The sequence below is a fragment of the Prionailurus bengalensis genome, chromosome A1, assembly GCF_016509475.1.
Source record: "Prionailurus bengalensis isolate Pbe53 chromosome A1, Fcat_Pben_1.1_paternal_pri, whole genome shotgun sequence".
Taxonomy (NCBI): Eukaryota; Metazoa; Chordata; class Mammalia; order Carnivora; family Felidae; genus Prionailurus; species Prionailurus bengalensis.
In genome coordinates this window covers 66785372-66811315 of record NC_057343.1, presented here as the reverse complement: position 1 = coordinate 66811315, position 25944 = coordinate 66785372, and the positions used below count along the sequence as shown (strand labels likewise).

Below are 25944 nucleotides of genomic sequence, written 5' to 3'. Positions count from 1 at the left end.
TTCTTCTTTTGGTGGTTGGGGGAGTGGACAGGAGTTTGGGGTAGAGATGTAAATGATGATGGGGGAAGGAGAAGATGAAAACATTACTTCGTTGCTTTATCGTTAATAGATCAACTGGCAGATGAGACTTACTTTTAGTTTAGGTAGCACTGAATGTAATCCAGCGCAACTAATCCTTAAGACCGGTTGTGATTTGGGGCGCCTAGTGGCTCGGTTTAGCGTCCGACTTCAGCTCAGGTCATGATCTCATGGTTTGTGGGTTTGATCCCCGCATCAGGCTCTGTGCTGACCGCTCAGAGACTGGAGCCTGCTTCAGATTCTGTGTCTTCCTCTCTCTGTACCCCTCCCCAACTCATGCTCTGTCTCCCTCTTTCAAAAATAAAATAAACATTTAAAAAATTAAAAAAAAAAGACCAGTTATGATTTTAGGATTTTAGTAACTGTCTCCTAAGCCCTGCAGATCAGAGCTCTCTGTCCAAAGGACCATAAACAGCTCTGCAGATCGGGCAAGAATGACATAAGATTACAGGTGTACGTTGCTTTTGAAGGACAACTGTGGCATAATCTACCACCTATCTTCACTATGGAAGTTACTGGCACCGGTAAAGACTTCCTTACTCGTGTCCTGGAAGTTGACATCGTTGCCATTGTATGCGTTCTTTAGTTTGTTGGTCATCACGCGTAGAGCCATGATCTGCTGCCTGATGAAAGTGTCGGGCCGTGTGATGTCCACGTCTACCTCAGGGTTGTTAATCTGGTTGGTCAGCCCATCATTCATGATCTCAGGCAAGTATCTGCAGGGTCAACAGAAAGAGAACAGATTAGCATGAGGCAAGAGGGGCTTCGGTACCAGGTTGTGCTGTGCTGTCTCTGACAGTGGGCCGGAGCTTTGGCAACAACTGGCTCTGCTCCTGCAAAAGAAAAAAAAAAACAAAACAAAAAACCCAAAAAGTGAAAACAAGGAGTAACTTTTCTCTCAGAGGGCTATAAAAAAATGGTTTCAGAGTGGTTTTAAAAAAATTTTTTTTTTTCAACGTTTATTTATTTTTGGGACAGAGAGAGACAGAGCATGAACGGGGGAGGGGCAGAGAGAGAGGGAGACACAGAATCGGAAACAGGCTCCAGGCTCTGAGCCATCAGCCCAGAGCCTGACGCGGGGCTCGAACTCACGGACCGTGAGATCGTGACCTGGCTGAAGTCGGACGCTTAACCGACTGCGCCACCCAGGCGCCCCCAGAGTGGTTTTTAAAATGATACTGAATATGCAGGGAGGCTTGCCTACAAAGGAACATTCAGTTGTGGACTTAGACAAGTTGTTTCTTAAAATTAACTACTTTCTTCCCTCCCTCCCAAATGGTAGATACTGAAGTCAAGGGCTTGCTAGCTTCCTCAGCTCTCTGGTTAATTTTGCTAAGAACCGAACTTGTAAATGATACACGCTCTTTAGTTCTCTTGTACGAGGATGCTCTTTCTCAACTGAAGAGGCCTAACCTCAGACTCTAATCAGAAGAGACTTCTGGATATAAAAACCCATCTTTGGAAAGTTCGAGGAGTAACCAGTGAGCGCTGGAACGTTTGAAGCGTCCATCAGGGTTTTTATTTTGTAATAAAATCTTGGATCTAATGTTCGATATTGGGCAAAAGAGAAGGGTAAAATCTAATGGTTCTTTAATTCTCTCACTGGTAATAAAAGGGCATATTCCTTTTACTTGTACTAAAAATTTTAAACTGTCAATTCCTTGATGTCGACTGCCCACGCTGCCTCTGTGCATTTAGACCAGTGGAGACTAAAGGTCTCAGAAAAGTGCTTGGAGCCCTCTCTGACTCCTCACTCTCGTGACCTGCCTGTTCGCAGCCCCCCTTCTCCTCTTCTCCTAGTATTCCCTGCACCTGCTACTTCTGTCTCATTTCCCGTGTCCTTCCTCGAGTGCAGACGGTACCAGAGCCTCAGACTGACTTCCCCGCCCGCCTCTTCCTTTGTGGTGCATCTTGCACACACGGTCTGACTAATTTTCACAAGCTACTGCTTTCATGTCACTGTTCTGCTTGAAAGCTTTTGGTGACAGTAGCTGATGCCTACCGAGCACTTACTGTCAGGCACTGTGTTAAGCCCTTCGCGTGTATTTTTTTTTTTTTTTTAGTGTTTTATATTTATTTTTGAGACAGAGAGAGCCAGAGCATGCACGGGGGAGGGGCAGAGAGACAGGGAGACAAAGAATCCGAAGCAGGCTCCATGCTCCAAGCTGCCAGCACAGAGCCCGATGTGGGGCTCGAACTTGTCAACTGTGAGATCGTGACCTGAGCAGAAGTCGGATGCTCAACTGACTGAGTCAACCAGGTGCCCCCCTTCATGTGTATTTTTAAATTCAGCCCCCGAGCAAATCTAAGAGGTAGGTGCTATTTTATCCCCATGTTGCAAAAGAGAAAACAGGCCTAGTGAGGATGAGTAGTTGTGCAAAGTCACAGAGTTAATGGATGGCAAAACTGCGAGTTAAGCCCACTAGGTCTAGTTTCAGAGTCCACGTGTCCAAACAGCGCACCATACTGCCTGGGTGATCACAAATGACAATTCACATTTTATAGCTCAGCAAAGCCCGTTTCCATCCCGTCTCTACTTATACTGCAACAATCCCTTCAACAATCCTTGCCTTACAGAATCTATACCTGTATACATCTTATATCTGCCCGTCCCACAGGGTTTCCTTGCCTGCGAGGCACTTTCCAATTTAAGTCCCAAATATCCTTAAAGACCCAGGTCAATCTTCACTTCCTCTTTAAGATATTTTTCAGCTTTTAGAGACCTGCTCATCCTTCCGGAGGGCTGCCAGGTTCGTCTGGGCATTTTGTGCACTGCACAAAGTCACCTGCTCAGGGAGGGAGTTGGGCTGAAATCCAGTCTGAATTCCATGCCCACAAAGCTATGCACCTGCAGGGCACCATTCACCAAAGGGACACGCTTTTCTTTTGGGGAATTGTTTTATTTTCGAACATTTCAATGCATACCAAAGCACAGACAACAGTGTAATGAACCCTCAGGTACCCATATGGGTGCCTTTTTCTAATTCTTACAAAGGTGCTATATTTGTCTTTGTCCTGGTAAGAAACAGATGGCACACTCAAAGAGGTAATAAAGAGAGTTTGAAGAAGAGACGACTTATAAAGGTGGGAACAGGGAAACCAGCGCTGGCTGACAAAGGACCCCAAGGCTGCTAGCAGCAGGAGAGCCCCTGGGAAGGAACTGCCACCAGAATGAGCAAGAACTGAAGTCACAGACGGCCACCAAATGATGCAGCAACTGCCAAACCAAGGCCACTCAGGGGAGGGAGCCGGGGAATGACGCCCTGACCTCTCTAGTCCCTCCTTCTGACCACGTGCTGCCTCCCATCAGAAGAAGCCCGCTGGAAGCCAGGGGGCAAGGGCACCCAGGTGATGTGGTTTGTAGAGATTCTCATTCAGGGCACCGACCAAGATGGAGAGAGGAGGAGTAGATCTCGGGGGAATCAGGAAATCTAGGACAGGGGCGCGTTGGCTGGGGCCGCCCTGCCTCGCTGCGGTTATCATCATTCCTGCACTGCCTCTACTGTGGTGCCCTGTAAGCTGGGAAGATGTCCATTCCTCTGTTTTGTCTTTCCTACTTACATATCCCTGTACAGTATACATCCTCTTAAAATTCTTCCCCTTCCTGCAGGTGATTTTCCAAGTTCTGGAAACCAAAGGCCCTCTATCCATCAGCCTCCAAAAGAAGAAATAGAAACAGAGAGATTTTCATATTTAAGCCATTTTTCAGCTATTGAAATCTCATGCATGATGTATTTGTGTATGAATTGGTTTATCCATTTTAAATCAGAAGTCCTCTGAATGAGCTCCACATCTTCATCCATATTTTGAACAAAATCGACTTCACAATGTTCACCACGTAATGAATAATAAAACACACAGAGCACATTGCAAATTCTTTTCCACAAAGCTTCACAGTATTTACTGCCCTAAAAAATGCCCTAATTGAAAAATTTAAAATTTGGGGACCATTTCTCTTTATTTTTGCAGCAGAGCATAACTTCTGTGTTGTCTCTCACTATATCTGGCATATTAATAAATTCTTGTTAGAGTCCGCACTTGACTCCTAAAATATACCATTGGATTGACTGCTGCTGACATCAATTATATATCCGGAGCTCCATGAGCTCCACTTAATTCCAAAGCCCACTGGAATGAATGCTAGCAAGTGCAGCTAGCCTTTGCTGACGCAGGAGTTGAGAGTGGCCGAAAGGTGACCGGCCGTTCTGGGGCTGCCCCTCGATATTTTGGACGACGGTTCCTGCAGCAGTACCTGTGCTGAGTCAGGGGAAGGCTTTGTTGCTTTCAGATGCTGTGCGCGCGAGGCTAGCCGAGACTCATTTATCAGCAGCCGCCTGCGATAGCTTACATGGGAATGCGACCCCCTGGGAGTCTGAGCGTCCAGGAACAATGAGACGCTGCCAAATAAACCCAGCCTCTAACTGTGCCTACCGATGCTCAGCCACTTACAATAAAAACAAGTAACAATGCCCCTGTGTCCTCAAGAACCTTTTCTCCTTTCGGCGTATTCAAAGGGTAACTTCAGATACAATGTGGAAACTTAAACAGAAGGCACAGTTGAAAAAGAAAATGGCCATTTTGTCACTCCAGAGGTACCTCCTAAGTATGGATGTCCAGAGTGCAACTTGAGGGATCCAGAGAAGCCCGGAACTCAGGCTTGATCGCTTTGTGAAACACTCATAGCCTGAAGAAATGGATGCATCTTTGAATCCATACTATTCTTCCCTTTATTAGATTTGGCACCAGCTTCTTCGTGTATGACAGCATTCTATTTTTGCACCAGGACAGTTTGGGGAGACATGGAAAGGAAGCAGGATCTTGGTACAGATAACCTGGGCTCCAAGGCTGGATGCACATTTACCTGGCGCGAGGAGAACCCGGAAATGAGGACAGATTGGAAGGTGTAAAAGGGCGTCGTTGTTTGTCATGTCACGCTTCTTGCTGGGTGTGGCAAGCAGGTGGCATCCGTGAACAATCAAGCATGGAGTCCCCACTTTAGGTTACCTTCTATTTTGCAAGGGCATGTAGAGGAACTCAATCTTCAGTAGTTCTGCAGAATTCATTTTTTATCGCATCTGTTAGGGTCCGAATGTTTGTGTTCCCCTCAAATTCACATAAAAACCTAATGCCCAAAGTAATGGTTTCAGGAGGCGAGGTCTTCGGCAGGGGATTAGGTCACGAGGGAAGAGCTCATGAAGGAGGCCCCAGGGAGCTAGCTCAACCCTTCCTGTAAGTGAGGACACAGCTGAAAATCTGCAACCCACAGGAGGACTCTCACCCGACCATGCTCGTGCCCCAATGATCTTGGACCTCAGCCTCCAGAAGCGTGGGAAATAAATCTCTGTTGTTTATAAGCTACCCAGATGTGTCATTTTGTTACAGCAGCTCGAATGGGCTAAGACCACATCTCATTTCATATTGTGGATACAGGCCCCCTTGATTACATCTACACGTTAGAGCCGATTAGGGTGAAAGAGTCCCGTAGGAATTTGGCCAGGTGGGGGGCACTTATACATTCAACCTTGTGGGTGGCTTCAGGCTCTGTGCTGGGACTCTCCTGGCAGAGGTGACACTCTCTGTCACGCTCTGTTGCCTGACACTACAGAAGGTTCCCACTGGCCAGCCACAGTGCCTGTCATTGTCACCATTCAAAATCACTCCTTTCAGTTGATCTATGAATGGGCTTGCCAGGAGGACAGACATGTTAACCTACCTGTATTTGTATTTCTTATCACCTCATTAATGCCGATGGTTGTTCTGGCATAAGGAGCTGCACAGTGGGGGAAACGGACACACAGTTCTCACGACTTCATGGGATTTGAAAGCCAGTAAAAGTCTGAGAAGGGAGACACCTGTAAGGAAGGTTAGCCTGGTGGTACCCTGTGGGGTCAGCAGGAGCCAAGTGGAAGCCAGGGCAGGAAGGGGGGGGGGGTGGCTGGGGTCCCCAGGTGCTGGCCTGGGTTTGTTTTTAAGACAGATGCTTCTTTCTCCTGCTCCTGACACAAGGCACACTGGACAGAGAAAGGTAAAAGTGGGGGCACCTGGGTGGCTCAGTCGGTTAAGCATCTGACTTCAGCTCAGGTCATGATCTTGTGGTTCATGAGTTCGACCTGCACGTCGGGCTCTGTGATGACAGCTGGGAGCTCGGAGCCTGGAGCCTGCTTCGGATTCTGTGTCTCCCTGTCTCTCTGCCCCTCCCCCATGCATACTCTGTCTCTCTCTCAAAAAAATAAAATAAAATAAAATAAATAAAGCATTAAAAAAATTAAAAAAGAAGAAAGGTAAAAGCGGATTCAGTCCTGCTCGTTGTCACAAATGAGCTGCATTCAATCCATGTCTCGCCAGCAAGTTCTAATTCTAAGCTACGTATTCATTTATTCCTGTGGGTTTAAGAGTCTTATGAAATAGTAGAATGTGAATACAGGTCCTTGTCTGGAAAAAATTTCTGAAATTTTTTTTTCCTTCTTTCCTGCCATCTCCTTATTAGTAAAACTTGATCTGATCTGAAATGAGGCTAATCATACATTTCACTTATCCCACTGTAGTGGGAATAGTAATACATCTTGCTGCAGAAATTTAATGTGTTTGATTGCGAGTTGCAGCCTATGGTATGTGCACTCTGATGATTTTTTTCCAAAAATCTAAAAAAAAATTTCGAGTTCAGAAACACATATGGTCACAGGGATCTCAGAGAAGGGATTGTGAACCTGTGGTACCCAGAACTTCTTTCAGAGGCTTTCTTCAAATCTAAGTTTTAAACTTCACATCTGTTTGGAATGGCTATTATTTTGAAACAAAACAAAACAAGACAAAACAAAACAAAACAAAACAAAACAGAAAATAACAAGTGCTGGTGAGGATGCAGAGTGGAGTGTAAGCTTTTGATTTTGTCCAGGCCTCCATTTCAAAGACACGCATCTTGAGTCAACATATCGGCCACTAGCCACTAGCAAAACAACCAGGTAAGGGGCTAGACTGCTCTCACCCATGAAGGTTCCCTTTCAGGAAGCCCTCGGAAACCTGGAGAACTCACTGCTTGAGTGATCCATATCTCCCTTCCCATGCCCTAATTCCCACACATAGGTTTTACATTAGTAAATTAGCCAATCAACAGTGAACCTGAGAAACTCCAGGCACCCCACACTTAGACCCAAATGAAGGTAAAGCCCAAGGTCATCCCCGCTCCCCTTGACCTTGCTGTGTGGCCCTTGAGCGTGCCATGCCCTCTCCAGGTCGTAAGTAATACATCTTGTTCCTCAAAGTACCCTGATGGTGTCTTGCTGAAGTGCATCCTGTGATCATAATAAGAACCACAAGAGCTGACCCAGCCATAAATAGGGGCGCTGGTTGCGGAAATGTCTACGGAGGCTGCTGTGAGCGATGTGTGACGAGGCCAGCAGAGCTGGCATTCCTGACTGAAGTTGCTACCATCCATAGGCTTGGGAACATGGAGAAATTGGAATTCTTGTGTTTGGTATAGGGTGTGCAAAATGGTTCAGCGCTTTGGAAAACAGTATGGCGGTTCTTTGAAAAATCAGACTTCCCATATGATCTAGAAATTCCACCTTTGGAATTTTCAATCTGAAAGAATTGAAAGCAAGTACTGGAACAGAGATCGCTATGCCTCTGTTCATAGCAGCATTATCTACAACAGCCAAAAGATGGATGCAACGCATGAGTGCATCAACGAATGCATGGGTACCCAGGTGCGGTCTATATGTACAGTCCACTCCACCTGAACAAGGAAGGAAATCCCGACATGCGCTACAGCATGCGTGTACCTTAAAGACACGCTAAGTGAAATGATCCAGACACAAAGAGACAAATCTTGTGCAATTCCACTTATATGTGGTAATTAGAGTAGTCAAATTCAGAGAGGCAGAAAACAGAATGGTGGCTGCCAGGAGGTGGGAGAGGGAAGAGTGGGGAACGAGTCTTTAATGGATTCAGGGTTTCAGTGTAGGAAGAGGAAAAAGTCCTGTGGATGGTGGGTGGTGATGGGGTACAACAATGTGAATGTACTTAATGCCACTGAACTGTTACATTTAAAGGTGGTAAAAATGCTGCATTTTACGCTATGTATATTTTACCACAATTTAAAAAAAAAAAATCTCAGTTTTAAGTGTAACTTTTCTGAAGTTCTTGATATAGTTTCCTTTCCCCCTTTCCTTTTTTGTTTTTGTTTTTGTTTTGACTGGAAAGTGAAATTACTCAAAGCATACTGTGACTTTATGACTAAAGTGGGTTCAGACATTCTTGAAGGCTGCTAAGCTAGAGTTGTCTATGACATTAGGTATTTCAATGGGACGTGACCCTGAAATACGGTCAGAGGTGCAGAGACTGACCTAGGACCTGAGATCCTTTGGGACCCAGCAGTGTGATCGTGGGCAAGTGACTTAGCTACTTTATATGATTATGTATTTTATATTTACATGAATAATACTTACCTTATTTGTTCCATAAACTGACATATTGAGTGAAAGTATATGAAAATGCTTAAAAATCTAACATACTACACAATTCTAATGCATTCTTATGAAAATTAAATTGTTAACATGGCTTTTCCCATGCCAGGCTTGCTTCATAGGAATGTCTGATGGCAGGAGAATTTGGACTTTTAGGTTTATTTATTTATTTTGGTAATCTCTACATCCAATGTGGAGCTGGAACCCGTGACTCCAAGAGCAAGAGTCACATGCTTTTCTGACTGAGTCAACCAGGGACCGTCAGAATTGGGACTTTTAAAGCCTAGACTCCTGTACAGAAGAATGATTCATTGTGGCTTTCCTCTAGCTGGAGAACGCATGACACGAAACCGGGGACCCTTGAAGGACACACAGCTCACTGACTGCAGCAGCGAGTAGAAGCTACATTCTTGGACTTGGCCTCTTTGCTCATTGGCAAGATTCCCTCTTATCCATTCTTCCTTCATAGAACCAGAGGCAGCGGACTCCAGCGTGCACAGGACAAAAGGCCCTCCTGCCAGGTGTCAGGGCTGCTGAGCGGCTGACAGCAACATGCTCCTTTCCTGGTATTTGTAGCTGCATTTTGTACCACTTGCAGGAGGTGCATGCAGCGTCCCCCTCCCCCAGGAGAGTCAGACTTCAAGGGGTCTTTCCTCCCAGGTGTGCACAGAAGGGAGGTGCATGCCCGGGAATGCTGGGTGTGACAGTCTCCAGTTCTCTCCCCAGACAGACTGCCCACCTTCCTGACGTGGTTGCCTGGCTGGGTATACATCAGATACTCAACGGTTCTTTAAAATGCAGCTAGAGTGCTTTGGGACATATTCTGCAATCAGACTAAAACAATATTGTCCTGCCAGATCTGCCAGGTCACTGTCTTTGACACATTTCTCATCACCATGCATCATTTCATCCCGCTTGCATCTGCTCAAACGTACCCAGTCATGACTTGCTATTTTCTTGGCTTAGTCAATCCACTCGGTGGCTGGTGAGAGTGACTGATCTGTTTTCTAGATTTCTCTAGGTTTCCTATTTCTTACAATTTACTGTATTTACCTCCCGGCCCGAGGAAAGATTTCCTTCGGGACCCAGTTATTTTTGCAAGGACCGGGGGCCTAAAAAACCAGCACAGGCTCCCCGCGAATGCTCTGTTTTCAACCGATCCAATCAATCCTCGTCCTCAGCCAGGATTTTGTTTGCCTCCTTCCGGAAGGCACTTTCAGGAACGCTAGACACTGAGGGCTAGACAACGGCTTACAAGGAGGGGCAGCAGGAAGCTGTGGGGTAGTTTTAAGAGGGGGCGGGAGGAATCCGGAAATGACTGCAGAAACCCTGGCGATTCTGAAACAACACGTGTCCCATCATGAACTCCATGTGCTGTTGAGACTGGCCTCTCTCACATTTTGTTGCCTTTTTCTGGCTCCTCCCACCATCTCCGGTGCTAATCTTTCCTTCTTAACTCCTATGGCCTTAGAAAAACGATCCCCATGAAGCGGAAACAATCCTTAAGGAAGATACAGATGATGTAATTTGACATAGCTGTGGTCTCAAAAAGGTAAGAATTTGCCTCTATAGGAGCCCAAAGTAAGAGCCTATAGGAACACCATGAGGGTTTTATTTTTTCTGTGGCTGCTACGTGGAAAGTTCCAGCCTGCATATGCTAACCATATACAAGTTTTATTGCCTGCTGAGCCCATTCTTTCCTGTCTCCATCTTGTCGTTCTCCTCCAGCTCCTGTGCCCCCAGCTCGCCCCCGCCACCCGGTTGCCCACAGTGCCCTTCTCAGGGGTGACAGATGGCCGCACATGTCCTCCCAGGGTCTCTGGGAACTTTAGGAGGCCTAGATTTGTAACCCGCACAACGATGCTTTACTGTTTTCCCCCGTGGACCTCTAGATTATTATCGATTTTCCTCCCTTACTTACTAACTTCCTTTCAATTCCTATTTGTCTGAGTTGAGTCAGTGTGGCTGCATCGTCTCTCATTTCTCTCTAGGAATTTGCTTAGGTAAGTGAGAAATGGAAGAAGTTACATTTGCACACTTGCTTTCCCATCATCGGTCACTGAAGATGCCTCCTAGGCTGCTTTTCTTGAGTGGCAGACACTGCTGAGAATTCTGAGGAAAATTCTTTGCTAGCCGTTCTAGCAAAGGAGGATGCGAATCTGAGTACTAACTGCTGTAGACGGAATGCTTGTGTCCCCCCAACTCCCAAAGTGATGGTATTAGGAGATGGGGCCTTTGGGAGGTGATTAGGTTTAGGTGAAGGTGAAGGTAGTAGAACCTCCATGATGGGATTAGTGCCCTTAGAGGAAGAAGAAAAGATCAGAACCCTCTTTCTGCCATGGGAGGGCAGAGAGAGAAAGCAGCTCGCTACAAGCCGTGAAGAGGGCTCTCACTATAACCCAACTCTGCTGGCACCCTGGTCTGGACCTATTAGCTTCCAGACTACAAGAAATAAGTTTCTGCGTCAGCCACCCAGACCATGATGTGTCTGTTTTAGCAGCATGAATGAAGGCATTAATCGAGTCAAGTACTGGCCAGGGAATCAAAGTACCCATCCTTAGCCCACAGGGCATCTCATCGGAGACCAGGGCTTTGTGTGGACAATACCCTGCATTGTGAAGGCTGTGTAGCATTTCCAACTTAACATTCTCTCCGATGCGCAGGTTAAGCCTAAGCTATTCATTGTCGAGATGACTTCAACCTGGCCTGTGCTCCTGTTACCTTCAGCGACTGACGTTACAACTGAGCCACGTGACCTCCTTGGCCCGGTTGCTGTTGTTGTTTTTAATATAAGGAAAGCCCCATTAAAGGAAACATCAGGGCTATGCGTCGAGGCAAAGAGAAAACAACAAATTGTAACATGCTCCCGGAGGTGTGTGCGTGAACTGAAAAAGGGAGTATCTTACATGTTAATAGGGGCTTAAAGGAGGGCTGCCAGATAAAACTACAGGATTGCCAGTTAAATCTGAATTTCAGATAAGCAGTGAATCCTTTTTTTAGCCTAAGTGTGTTCCATTTGGTGTCTGGTGTTCCGTGCCAAATTTGGCAACTCTGTCTTAAAGCCTCACTGCTCAAAGTGCAGTCCCTGAATCAGCAACACGGCATCCCCGGGAAGCTTGTTAGAAATGCAGAATCTCAGGTCCCAGCCCAGACTCACTGAGTCATAATCTGCGTTTTTCCCACGTGCCCCAAGAATTTTACCGGCACAGTAACATTTGAGAAGAACTGCTTTAGAATTTACAACCTGGTCTTTAAATTGTGCCGAAACATTGGCAAGGGAAAGGGAAGCAGGGAACCAGTCTTTCTGACAAAATGGAGATTTAAGTGCTGACAGGACGTTGGCACACCGGCATTTTCCTCCCCTTGAAGGGCACACTCTCTTCCCTCTAGCTCACCTCCTGTTTCCAGACCTGCTTAGCTACTGAAGCAGAGTGAGATCTGCCAGCAATGACTCAGGGTGGGAGCAGGAAGATGAAGGGGGGTGTTCTTATTCTAGAGGAGCCACTGCGCCCAGACCCTTGGCCATTATCTGAATACAGCAGATTCACCCAGCGGCTGCCATAGCAGCCACATCTATGTGTATCTTGCTCTTTCTATTTAAAGTCAGCATCAATGTCGGGGCGCCTGGGTGGCTCATTTGGTTCAGCCTCTGACTCTTGGTTTCTGCTCAGGTCATGATCTTACAGCTTGGTGGGTTTGAGCCTCATGTTGGGCTCTGTGATGGTGGCGTGGAGACTGCTTGGGATTCTCTCTCTTTCTTTCTCTCTCTCTCCCTCTCCCTCTCTCTGTCCCTCCCCCAATTGCACTATCTCTGTCTCTCTCAAAATAAATAAAACTTAATAAAAAATAAAGTCATCATCAATGTCAACAGGTGCCACTCATTTAGTAACGGCTATTCGGGAAAATATGACACACTGGAGGAAATGGACATATCCCTGGTAGTTGTCATTTTGATTTCAGAAATGTTAACATGGGAAATAGTTATGCTCCTGAATCAAGGAAGTATGGGAGAGAGCTGTGGAGTGGTGTTCAAAAACAGCCAGGAGAAATATGGGTGTTGGAAGACAAGTTGGGTCAAATACTTAGGATGAGAGGGCCAAGGAAATGGTATGCAAGGAAACATGTGGCTATAGGAGTCACATGGACAAAACATAAAGGGTGGCTCAGTTAGTTAAGCATCCAACTTTGGCTCAGGTCATGATCTCATGGTTCGTGAGTTCGAGCCCCACATCGTGCTCTCTGCTGTCAGCACAGAGCCCACTTTGGATCCTCTGTCCCCTCTCTCTGCCTCTCCCCCACTTGCACTCTGTCTCTCAAAAATAAACAAAAACCATTGAAAATTTTCAGAAAAACATAAAGAGAGGAAGAAATGTCTGGGTTGCCAGTGGTCTCATCAAGCAGGCTTGAGTTAGGAGCTCAAGACCATTACCACCTCTATCGAGGCTAATAGGCACCTCTGTTCCATAATCCATTAACACTTGTTGATAGGTTTTTTTTTTTTAACCAAGTTCTTTGATAGGAATAACTCTTTCTTTCTTTCTTTCTTTCTTTCTTTCTTTCTTTCTTTCTTTCCTACAAAACTGTTAAGAAGCCCTATCACCTGAAAATCCATACTTCAAATGTAGGGAAAAATAGTTATTATCTGCATTACAAGTGGATTTTTCAACTTACAAAATAGTTCAGTGGAATTAAAAAAAATCTCTCATATGTTCTACATCAATTAATATTTGGGTGAGAATGAGAGCAAAGCTTCAATTAAATGTAATTCAACAAGTCTTTATGGGTTATCTACTTACTATGGTATTAAATATAAAGTTATTAAGATTTCATTGCAGTGGAAGAATTTTTAAAAAGGAACTAAAAGAAACTATGAAATTTTAATTTTTCAATGAGAAGATAATTTGAGTCACAAATATCTGACAGCCTCATTTTTTTAAAATAGCATACTGGGTTAGGTTCTGGAATATCCTTGCAAATGATTTTATTGCATTAATTTTCACAATTTCCCTTACCTGCATACAGTCCCCTAGTGGGATCCCATTGACCTAAGGATAAAATTCAAATCTGGTCCCTAAGTACTGCTTGGGGTGGTTCTCCACCTGTGTGGTCCTTTCTCAAACCTACAGTGCAACAGTATGGTCCTTGACATTCCAAAATCCACGGTCCTGTCTCCAGCCACTGTGCTTTTCATTGGTTGACAGACATCACTGATGTCATATAACACTTAATTCACGGAGCCTTGCACAGCGCCTGGGCAGAGGGAGTGCTCAATAACATTGCTGATGGACTGAGGAAATGAATGAATGAATGAATGAATGAATGAAGATCCACTAAATCTTTTATAGAGCTAAGGATCTGTTTCATTTGTTCTCTTAACCTGGGAGGGGGGAGAACAATATTTAGCAGCCATTTGTTTTAGAGTCAGGATATTGACGCGAAAAGAATACTGGGCTTGGATTTGGGAGATTTCCAGCTTTTACCCTTGCTAGTGGGGCAACCTTAGCCTAAGCATTTACCCTTCTGCATTCTTGATCTGCACGAGAAATTCAGCTGAACCCGCTCTCCCCTGGCTCTAACTTTAATGGTCATCATTGTCCCCATTCATTTTCTTGATGGAGTGTATATAGTCCCCTCCCCAATTCCCACCTGTAACAGTTCTTTATATTTCTTTTTGTGGATGCACTAATAGCCAGCAACCTGTGTAACCATGGGAATGTAGTTCAAAACACAGCCTTCATTTCGTCCAAGGCTGAAAGGTAAACACAGATGGGTAACAGAGCAGTTCAGAAAATCAACCACTTTATTCATTAGGCCATCTGGTCATCCTTTACAGTGTCTTTCTGTACAATCATTAGGAAAAGACACATTAGAAACTATTCAATTTCACAGCTGAATTTTTCGGGCCAAAGGTTTCTTTCCTACAAGGCTGGACACTGGTAAATTACTAAAGCATTTTCGAGGGGCATGTTGTTGATACTGTAGACAAATACCTGTCTACGCTCATGATCTAAATTTTGGATATTGATATTCTGGAGCAACTTGAAATGATTATGGCTCTTTCCATAGCTGTCTTGTTTTTGCCTCGCGAAGCTCTCCCTAGTATGGCTAATAATATCATTACCAATAGATGCTTAAAAAATTCCACTCAGCAGTGTGAGAAATAGCACCTAATGAGCATCTCACTTGCACCCCTGCTTACCTTCTGCAGCTGCTTCTGAACTTAATATCCCTGTACCTTCCTGTTTCCTTTTGATCACAGCTGCTTCATATGCTTGAAAACACCCACGAAGGCGCAGAACAGACCCCCCTCTTAACTTCTCCACCTGCTGGTCAATCCCCAAAGATTCCTTGAGTCCAATTTACCAGCTGCTCTGCCCACCTGCAGCCCCGCTGAGGCGTGCTCCGGCAGCCTCCTCTCCTGGTGTCCTGCCCTATTTGCCAACTCCCAGCCGGTTCCCCTGTCCAACTCCTCCACCCTATGAAAACTCGGGCCAACCCTATTTCTGGCCTGAATTAAGAAATTCAGAAATTCCGTATCAAGTGGCAGCAGCATTGGGCAGCCGAGTGGCAGGATGGGAACAGAGCCATCTCTCATCAGGAGGTCCCAGTGGGACTTTTCGAGGCAGGGAACCTCTGAGGACACTTTCCTGGTTGTCCCTTGGTCATTTTCTTTTTCCCTTTCCCTTCCAAAGAGCACATCAAAAACTGTTTTTCTCCAAGGGTGAGAGACATTACAGTCGGACTTCCTGTTTAGCTTGTGATGGAAAAAACAGAAAGCCGTGCAAATTTAGCTGCAGATAAAAATAGCTCTGCTGTCTTAAAGTCATTAAGCGAACATAAAAGGCTCTTTGTGGTTTCGGGATATCTGGAACCTGGCATCTGTCACCATTCCTCTGTCCTCGTCCAGAGGCGAGGCATTCGGAACGAGGATTCCACGCTTAATGGCACCTTGAGAGTAAGGGCTCCCAGGTGCCCGTCAAACCTGTCACCCTGAACAGCTGTGGCTAAGTGACGCCTTGTCCCTCCACCCTCCGCCGCGTTCTGCATAAACGGGTCTGCAGAGTTGTGCCAGGGGAGGCGTCCAGGGCTGGATGCGCACTGCCCCAGCCGTAGCACCATGAGTCACCCTCACCTGGCTTTGCTGTGTCCATTCCAGCACTCCTCTTCGTTGGACGCGCCCGCCGTCATGCTCTCATCTTTGCAGATGGTGTAGGGCAACGCCGACCAGACCTTTTTAGAGAGCTTCAGTTTCTCTTTTATGTCTGTGACCTGATCAAGAAAGCAAGGGAAGAGAGTGAATATTCTCCCCAGGCGTTGCCCGTTTCTACACAAGGACACAACACAGGTGGAGGTTAGAGAATCTGTGCTAGGACTAGAATGAAACTCTATCGGTTTTAAGGGAGAGACACTGAGTTGCAGGATTTATTGCGAAGGCAAGCCTCCCTACCTCCTCCCTCAATCTCCCTCTAGCTTCTGGCAGAGAGTTCTCAGGTAATTGGCTTTTTGTTTTCCATCTTTTCTGTCCTCCCATGCTTTGAATTAAAAACTTGCGAAGCATCTCAACTGGCTCCGGGTCCCTCTCTGGCTGGGAGAAATAGGTATTCCCCCCTGCAAATTCCCTAAACATATTCTTTAGAATTCATTTGCTCGGATGTCACATAAATGCACGGAAACAATGCACCAAGAGATAAAATGCTTTTCCCAACGGTCTATTTGTTTCTGTAAGAAATAAATATTGTCACTAATTCAACTGCTGGTAACCTCCGCTCTTAACCAATTGACAGGTCCATATAGCACACTCTTGGATGGTGAGTGGCAACCCAAACCCACTTAAAAATCTCTACAGCCAGAAGAGAAGAGTCATTCCAAATACAGGCAAGTGTAAAATCCACAGCCCTATGGATGGATGGCAGGAAAAAGTTTAGTAACCCCATCTTTCCTGTTTTCAGGCTCAGCACTGACTTTTCACCTGCAGAAAGGGTAAAGACAGGGATTCAGTACCATTTTGGTCCCATAATTAACATCTAGTTTCATGCAGTCACACCCCTGACTTTCTATTCTGCCCATGTAAACATGAGGAAAGTCTGTGGATGGTTGAAATGCATCTGTTAAGGGTTGAATTATGTGCCCCCCCATTTATATGCCGAAGTTCTAACCCTCAGTTCCTCAGAATGTGACCTTGTTGGGACGTAGGTTTTTTTTTTCTTTTTTCAGAGGCAAGGGAGTTACAAAGAGGTTAGTAGGATGGCCCTAATCCATTATGACTGATGCTCTTGTAAATAGGGAAACGTTGGACCCAGAGATATGCCTAAAGATAAGACAATGCAGAGAGAAGTAGGAAGAAGAAACCTACCTATAACCAACGAGAGGGACCTGGAAAAGAACCTTCCCTCACAGGCTCAGGAAAATCCAATCCTTCTGCCATCTTGGTTTTGGACACCTAACCTCCAGAGCCATGACACAATAAATTACTGTTCTTTAAGCCACCTTGTCTGTGTCATGTTGATACAGCAGCTTCAGCATACACCCACACAACATCGTAGAAGGGACAACCACTGAGATTTATATATTTGAGGTCAATAGCCTTTGGAAATAAATTATACTATGTTTACTATGGATGGAGTATAGCGTTTTACAAAAAATTCCAAAGCTCTTTTGTCAGGTTTAAAAGTGAACACAAAGGAACATCAGATCTCTGTCCCAGTCATGTTTCTCAGTAGTTCCAGATTTATATGGTCTTTGGCTCTTGCTTATCTGTGATTCTGATGATGACTGAGGCTTCAGTACTGAGAAATGTCTGCCCATCCAGAAAGCGCTAAAGATGGCCAGAGTACTGAATCTGAGAACCCGGTACATACCCCGATGTTACTTTTGTTTTGGAGCATGAAAAGAACCCATAAGCAATGACATTCCAAGAAGTAGCTTACACACAGCCATGGTTTAGGATGGCCTAAGACCTGCACTCTCTGATTTCTGCCATTCATGCTGACTTTGGTCCATGGGTTCCCCTAAGCCCTGGCTCTCCTGCCAGCCAATCTGACTGGGTAAGGGCATTTGCCATGAGAGCCCGTCCTTTTCTGCTGCCATTTGGGGCACAAGTGTGGGTGCACGTTGATATTTGTTTTTTATTTTTTGTTTGAAAGACATGTGGCCATTTCTATACAGCCATAGGTGGATGTACATTCTGTTTATCGATTATATGAAAACACAACCCCCAAAAGCCAACTAATAAATGTTGAAAGACTGACAGAAAAATCACCATTCTGCAACTATCAGAGTTATCATTAATCTCAGCAAGTATTATCTATAGACGCTGTTGTGGGTTGAATTTTGTCCTTCCCATAAGATGTCAAAGTCCTAACCACAGTACCTGTGAGTGTGACTTTATTTGGAAATGGGCTGTTGCAGAATCAGGTAAAAGTGGAGTCATTAGGGTGGGCTCTAATCCAATACGACTTTGTCCTTATAAAAAGGGGGGATTTAGGCACAGACACAGATATACACAGGAAGAACACCATGTGAAGATAAAGGCATAGATCAGGGTGATGCATCTACAATCCGAGGAATATCAACAATTGAAGAAAACCAGTGGATGCTAGGAGAGAGTCAAGGATTCCATCACGATCCCAGAAGGAACCAACCCTTCTAACACCTTGATCTTAGGCTTCTAGACCCCCAACTGTGAGACAATAAATGTCTGTTGTAAGCCACCCACTTGGTGGTACTTTGTTACAGCAGCCCTAACAAACTGGTACAAATGCAAAAAACACTGGGCGAAAGTTTGATGGAGAATAGGATGTTTACACAATCTCCAAGTATTCCCCACAGAATACTCATTATTACAAAAGGAAAACTGGTCACTCTACAGTGCAAAAACTCTGCAGGCCCCCACCTTAACCAAGTGATCAAAGTAGTGGGACACAGTGATTTTAGGTGCCTCTGGATGTGAGGTGACAAGAAGGACACATCACTTACGTAGCTAAAATTCCTAACCCGGATCCAATCATGAGGACACGTCAGACAAACACAATGTCCAAGCTGATGGACGCTATGAGACAACCAGCTTGGATACTCCAAATATGTGAGTCATAAAAGACAAGGGAGGGCTGAAGACGTCTTCTAGATTAAGAAGAATAACAGACATGGTATTCAAATGCAGTGTCTGATTCTGGATAGGGCACTCGATTGGAAAAATAATTGCCAGAAAGGATATTACGGAGATAGTTGGCAGAATTTGAATATTGACTTTGTATGACAAAATATTGTATTGGTGTTTAGTTTTCCAAATATGAGCTTATATTGTGGTCACGTAGGTGTGTCATGTTCTTAGGAGATACATGCTGGACTATTTAGAAATAAAGGGTTATGGTTCCCACAACTTACTCTAGAATGATTCAGGAATCATCTTCATCATCATTGTCACATAGATGTATAGAGATACAGCAAGATAGAAAATGTGGCAAATTTTTAATGGTGAATGAATCCAGATGGAAATATATAATTTTTTAAAACAGCGTTTTTTCAGTACCTTTGAATGATTTTCAAAATAAAACATGTCCAAAATAAATCCCTCACTTGATTTGTCCCACAAGGTGCCACATCGGTGTCCCTAACCTTTGCAACCTGGGACACTCCTTAGCCACTCATTCTGACTGTTCTCTTCTCAAACACAAATCCCAGAAAAAGCACCAGGTATTATACATTCACCACTAATTCAGAAAACTATCACTAGCTTCAGTACTAAAGTACTGTCAGGTGTATCTGTCCCAGAATAAAGTACACCAGAAATGACCATTCTCTCCTCTGCTTACTTAATGCTAAAAATCCCTCCTTTACACTGTGGGAATCTGAACCAAACATATGTATTTTGAGACAGAGAAAGTCTAAGACGGCATGACATCCCACAGGTATCTCCTCTTTTGAGGTTTTCAAAATGTAGCCGTGTATGTTGTGCTGTTCATTCTGTAAACCCCATTCAAGCATTGTCTCTTTCAAGGAGGAATGTCTGGCCTCCCAGTTAGCTGGATTCAACTCTCTGTGTCCACAGCGCCCTGTTCATGATTCTAAGTACTGATTACTCCAAGCTTTTGTAATTGGCTTGCTTTTCTGACCCTAAGACCACGTGCTTCTTGATGCAAGGACGGGGCTCCACCTTGTCATCCTCAGGGCTTAGATGAACCAGGTGACCAATCACTCCAGTTTGCCTGGGACACGGGGGAATTCTAGGACACACCATATTTGCAGCGCTAAAACCGGGAGGTCCTGGCAAACCGGGACGAGTTGATCACACACATCTTAGCACAAGGTAGGTGCTCAGTGAATGCTGATCGGGAAAATAGATTTAATCTGCTACAAGGCCACAGACAGTCTAGCTAACACAAAATCGTGTGGTCCCACGATGTGCACTTATGTCGGAAAGGCAGGAGCAGAGATGGGCTGTATCTGGCTAAGTGAGGAGCATGTGGGCCCTCTCTGAGTCGTGACAGGACATTTTGTAATCAGGTCGTGTTCACTCTGGCATTTCAGGAGCCAGGCGTTTCCACCGTGCGATCGGTGGACATAACAGCAAAACAGCAACGAGAGATGTAAATGCTATTTTAACATTCTGCACGGAAACATCAGCCAATTCACTTCCAGCCCAAGGATGCCGATGCAGACAAGTTGGAAAAAAGGGACCCTATTAGCCACCAGGGACGCACATGCCTTTGATTCCAAAGAATATCCAAATGATGGCAGTTGGGTTTTTTTCCAGTACTAAGCAAGTGTTTCGATCCTTACGCTGTTGAGAAATACTTTCTTGTCGTCTCTTATTTTTATTTCTGAATAATGTATGTGACCACTTTGCTGTAGCTCCAGATCTGAGTCGTTTTTTAAATTTTCTTCCTGGAAATTTAAGTGCACACAACAGTGAGCGACGCTTTATGTTAGCAAGAACTGTTAGTAAAAAATGCGTTACTGAAGTAACAGTGAATCCTAATTCGTTATACAAATCTGATGGGAACAAAGGGGTGGGGTCAAATAGGGAATTTACAGCAGTGCCTTTTCTCTGCCTCCCACACGAACCATTCCAGGACAAATTAACTTTTGCACATACTTGCCAGCTATATTTACCATTTGTCCAGTGTTACATTCGTAGTGCTGTAATGTTAGTAAATACTGGTAATACCTGAGTATTAAATGTTTTGCATCTGGGCCACCGAGAGGTTTTGAAAGTTAACTTCTGTCACATTGCAGGGCTCTCATCCAAATACTCTGTTGGGGACCACAGGGAAAACATGACCCTCTTCTAGAACTTATCTGTCTGGAGTTTATTCTGATTTCTGACAATTTCAACTCCTGGCACCAGTTAAAGCATAGACTCTTCATTGAAGGCTCAGCAGAAGGTCCATGAATAGGAAGACAGAGGTACTGTTTTCATACCCATCTGTACAGAATTGCCAGATTAGACAAAAGACGGAAGAAACTGACAAGATGGAATGATCGCTAAAAACAAAGGGATTAGCAAAATCAAAGAGCAGAAAGGATGATCTAAGGACTGGTGTCTGATAATTTCATTCAAAAAATGGTTTTGTCCCAAATATTTAACTTGAATCCAGTTTACAGGAAATACTGGGGATACAGGGACAAAGTAAGTAACACTATAAATAAATGGTCAGGCATATTCAGTGTGTGGGATATAATATAAGACAACCAGCCTCGACTCTTCAAAAGAGGTAAAATTGTAAAAAGCCAAGAAGACTGTTCTACATGAAAAGAAACTAAAAATGTAACAACCTAATGCTATGTGTGGACCTTTACTGAATCCATGATTTGGAAGAGGTAAGTACTCAGTTTGAGAAAGAGTTTTGAGACAATTGGTGACTTCTGAATACAAAATAGTAGATGACACTATTGAATTACCAATAATATTCTTAAGTGTAATCATGGTATTGTGTTTATGTAGGAGACTATCTTTGCTTTTAAATTTCTTTTTAATGTTTATTTATTTTTGAGACAGAGAGAGAGCATGAACGGGGGAGGGTCAGAGAGAGGGAGACACAGAATCTGAAACAGGCTCCAGGCTTTGAGCTGTCAGCCCAGAGCCTGACGCGGGGCTCGAACTCACGGACCGCGAGATCGTGACCTGGCTGAAGTCGGACGCTTAACCGACTGAGCCACCCAGGCACCTCTATCTTTGCTTTTTTTTTTTTTAATTTTTTTTTCAACGTTTATTTATTTTTGGGACAGAGAGAGACAGAGCATGAACGGGGGAGGGGCAGAGAGAGAGGGAGACACAGAATCGGAAACAGGCTCCAGGCTCTGAGCCATCAGTCCAGAGCCTGATGCAGGGCTCGAACTCACGGACTGCGAGATCGTGACCTGGCTGAAGTTGGATGCCCAACCGACTGCGCCACCCAGGCGCCCCTCTATCTTTGCTTTTAAAAAAGACTTATGTCGAAGCTTTTTATCATGATGAGGTCCCAATAGTTCATTTTTGCTTTTATTTTCTTTGCCTTTGGAGACGTGTTGTGTAAGAAGTTGCTGTGGCTGAGGTCAAAGAGATTGTTGCCTGTTGTCTCCTCTAGGGTTTTGATAATTTCCTGTCTTACATTGAGGTCTTTCATCCATTTTGAGCTTATTTTTGTGTATGGTGTAAGAAAGTGGTCCAGGTTCATTCTTCTGCATGTTGCTGTCCAGTTCTCCCAACACCAATTGCTAAAGAGACTGTCTGTTTTCAGTCAGTCTGAAATCATTGACTGAAATCATTCAGTCAGAATATCATTGGATATTCTTTCCTGCTTTGTCGAAGATTAGTTGGCCATACATTTGTCGGTCCACTTCTGGGTTCGCTATTCTATTCCATTGTTCTTTGTGTCTGTTTTTGTGTCAATACCATACTGTCTTGATGATTACAGCTTTGTAGTAGAGGCTAAACTCTGGGATGGTGACATCTCCCGCTTTGGTTTTCTTTTTCAACATTATTTTGGCTATTTGGGATCTTTTGTGGCTCCATACAAATTTCAGGATTGTTTGCTCTAGCTTTGAGAAGAATGCCGGTGCAATTTTGATTGGGATTTCATTGAATGTGTAGATCGCTTTGGGTAGTATTGACATTTTAACAATATTTGTTCTTCCAATACCCGAGCATGGAATGTTTTTCTGCTTCTTTGTGTCTTCCTCAATTTCTTTCATAAGTTTTCTACAGCTTTCAGTATTCAGATCTTTTACATGTTTGGTTAGGTTTATTCCTATGTATTCTATGGTTCTCGGTACAATTGTAAATGGGATTTATTTCTTGATTTCTCTTTCTGTTGCTTCATCATTGGTGTATAGAAATGCAACCGATGTCTGTACACTGATTTTGTATCCTGTGACTTTGTTTTTTACTTACTTGAAAATAGCAAAAAGAGAAAAATCAATTATCATTGAGTCCACATGAGAAACATATGGATGTTCGTTTTATTGTCTTCAACCATTTCAGTATTGTTTGAAAAAGTTAAAAATAATGGAAAGTTGGGAAAAGAAGTGAGACGTTGTTGTCAGGGCACATGGTATTTAAGAGACTTGCTGAATTCAGCACAGGGCAGTGACTGACTCAAAGCAGCTGGGAGATGACTGTGAGCTTTCACTGGGCTAAGGCACTCACACGCAATCCTCGATTCTGTCGGTGCTGACATATTATCTGTCGGTGCTGACATATTATCGTTACGCCCTTTTGCAAATGGGAAACGGGGTCTTTGAGAGGTGAGGAAACTTGCCCTACATGTAGTAAATGGTGGACATGAGACTCAAATTCAAGCGTAGGCTTCAGAATTCTTACTCTTCACCACCACACTCGAGAGGAACATGTCCTATAGCCATGGTCTCTGGAGCATGGATGTTGGGCTGGTGGTGGAGATATATGTACATCCCTGGGGTGTGCAAGATGATTCAATGTAATTCAGGATGAAAACATGAGAACTTCTATCTCTGTTTTTTAAATATAAAAATGTAAGAGGAATTAAGCTTCTCTAATATTCAATCTATCTACAGATTGCTAGGTCTCTTAATCAGTCCATCTGGCAATGGCCATTTCTCAATTATCCTGTGGAAAGAGTAAGAGTTTCAGAGTGGAAGGGGGCTCACAGTGGTAGCTCTCTCTTCCATTATCTTACTCCTGGGGTGTTGAAATCTATCACGGTTCACATGTCCTGGTTAAATGCACTTATGGATTAGATTATGTAGTTTTAACTAATTAAATGGACGAGTGACTTAAAATGACTTTTGCGAGAAACTTTGTATCTCTTTCATTTCAAACAGTGGAGCACAAGTGAACAATATTAAAATGCTAGGCTTACTCTTGATACATCTGCAACATTACAAGTAAAACTAATAAAGATTCTTTGTTTTACTTCTTCCTTTAAAATTTGCTACTTTTTGGGGCACATGGGTGGCTCAGTCGGTTAAGCGTCTGACTTCGGCTCAGGTCATGATCTCACGGTCCGTGAGTTCAAGCCCCGTGTCGGGCTCTGTGCTGACAGCTCAGAGCCTGGAGCCCGTTTCAGATTCTGTCTCCCTCTCTCTGACCCTCCCCTGTTCATGCTCTGTCTCTCTGTCTCAAAAATAAATAAACGTTAAAAAAAATTTTTTTTTAATTTGCTACTTTTTTGCATACCTTTTACAAGTTATAGAAAATATATTAGTTCAGTAGTACTTATATATAATTTATGAATAAATAGTTATTAAAGGGTGTCTATGATTCTGACTTTTGCTGATAGAGATGTGAGATCAAAAGAATTTGGAGCTTGCCAATCTATATAGCCTGGGGAATGACAGGATATATTTTGAGTCATTCGATGAAATCAGTTTAACGAGGTAGGAAAGTGTATCATGATTCAGAAAAAGTTCCACTGCATTGATTAAATAAGAAAAAGGCTTTTGTTGCTAGCATTCATTCATTAAACAGTTCTAATGTGCCCTCTCTAAGTCAGGTTTTATGCTATACTCTGGGGATACAAATATGGCCAGTACCTAGTCACTACCCTTGCAAGGTTCCTAGCATCCCTGTGTAGGAAGGGGTAGAAAGACATGAAGCAAATATGATGAGGTTAAGCCAAGTGCTATGGTAGCACTCATATCAATTTGCCCGAAAATTTTTGGGGAAAACTATATTTCCTCCCAAGCAAATAAGTCTTTGCTGATATTTGCTCTTTTGTGGCCACTGAATCTTGCCATGGTGATGATGAGGAAGCTGGATAATTAGTCATTTCCGTGCAGAGGGGTTAAAAACAGAAAATGCATCATGGTCCCCCAAGTTTTCCCTTCTGACAATGGGATGGTTTCATCCATGCAGAAGCCATTGCTTTTAGCCACTGCCTTGGTCTTCAGCTCCTCCTTTTGCTACGGAGCATCTGTGATTTCCTAACTCCCAGGGAATATCTGCTCTGCAGCAGAGTCAGTAAACAGTGCTGTGCGTGTCTTGGGTACTTAAGAAATATTTGTTGAGTGAATAAATACATGAACAGTGCTGCCGATTATCTGCTAAGGGAAGTAAGATTTCAAAAATGATCGATTATCTGCCAGCTACTCCCTTCTGGACTTTCCTTTGGAGAATAAGGAAGACATGGACAAATTCTGCTGGCCTTCCAGAAAGAAGTGCTTTCCCTTGACCTGATTATCCCCTGAGCGATAGTGGGATCTCAGATGGCCCCTCCAATCCTCTAATTAGGATTCTAGTCTCTTGTCATCTCAAATGTCATTCTAGGTGTAATTTACACAGGTATGACAGAAGAGCCTTGGAGGTCTCAAAGGCAATGTTGGCTTGGGGAAAAAACTATGAGAGTTTAAGTAAAAATGGAATGAATCCCATCTTAAGCAGTCTTTACAATCCTTATAAAGACACACTATTTCCAGTAACTTCCCTTTGGTTTTCTAAGCAAGTGACCTATTAAATACTGATTTGGGGTGTTTGAACTATTATTACCTTTGTCTCCCGTGTGGATCCTTTGATGGGGCACATTTGATCTCCCCCAAGAGACTTTTCCCATGGCCGTCCGTCTGCCTACCTGAGGCCCAAAGTCCATCTATACTGGACCTTTTCTTTCTCCTAGATCTTCCCTGTGAAGTGTGAGAAGTGAACCGTGAGAAGGCCACCTACTGTCCTCCGTCAATCACGCCCACACCAAAATTCACTTCCCTGGGTACCTGTTGTGTGCACCTGGCCCGATGCCTATTTGTTCACGATTTCAGAAAGATTCCAATGTACCTATTTCATCAGTATGAAAACATAATGTAACTGGATGTAAATAATATATACCATATCTTTAGAAAAAAGATGGTTAATATTTAAAGGGCTATACACTAAATAATACATATTGAGGGGGAAAAACAATGTGAATATTTTATAGGCTGAAGGTCATTTGTTAGCTTGGGAAAACAATCT

General features: G+C 43.9%; 1 protein-coding gene across 2 annotated transcripts in view; it reads right to left on the bottom strand.

Moving 5' to 3' along the window:
* The window catches only part of GPC6 (glypican 6), a 1119186-nt gene that overhangs the window by 7506 nt on the left and 1085736 nt on the right, over positions 1 to 25944 (bottom strand). For both annotated transcript variants that reach the window (XM_043581540.1, XM_043581530.1), the window contains 2 exons: positions 15676 to 15812; positions 619 to 794 (listed from right to left, as the gene is read on the bottom strand). In XM_043581540.1, the coding sequence (XP_043437475.1) occupies positions 619 to 794; positions 15676 to 15812 (313 nt within the window). The remainder of the gene's footprint in view (positions 1 to 618; positions 795 to 15675; positions 15813 to 25944) is intronic.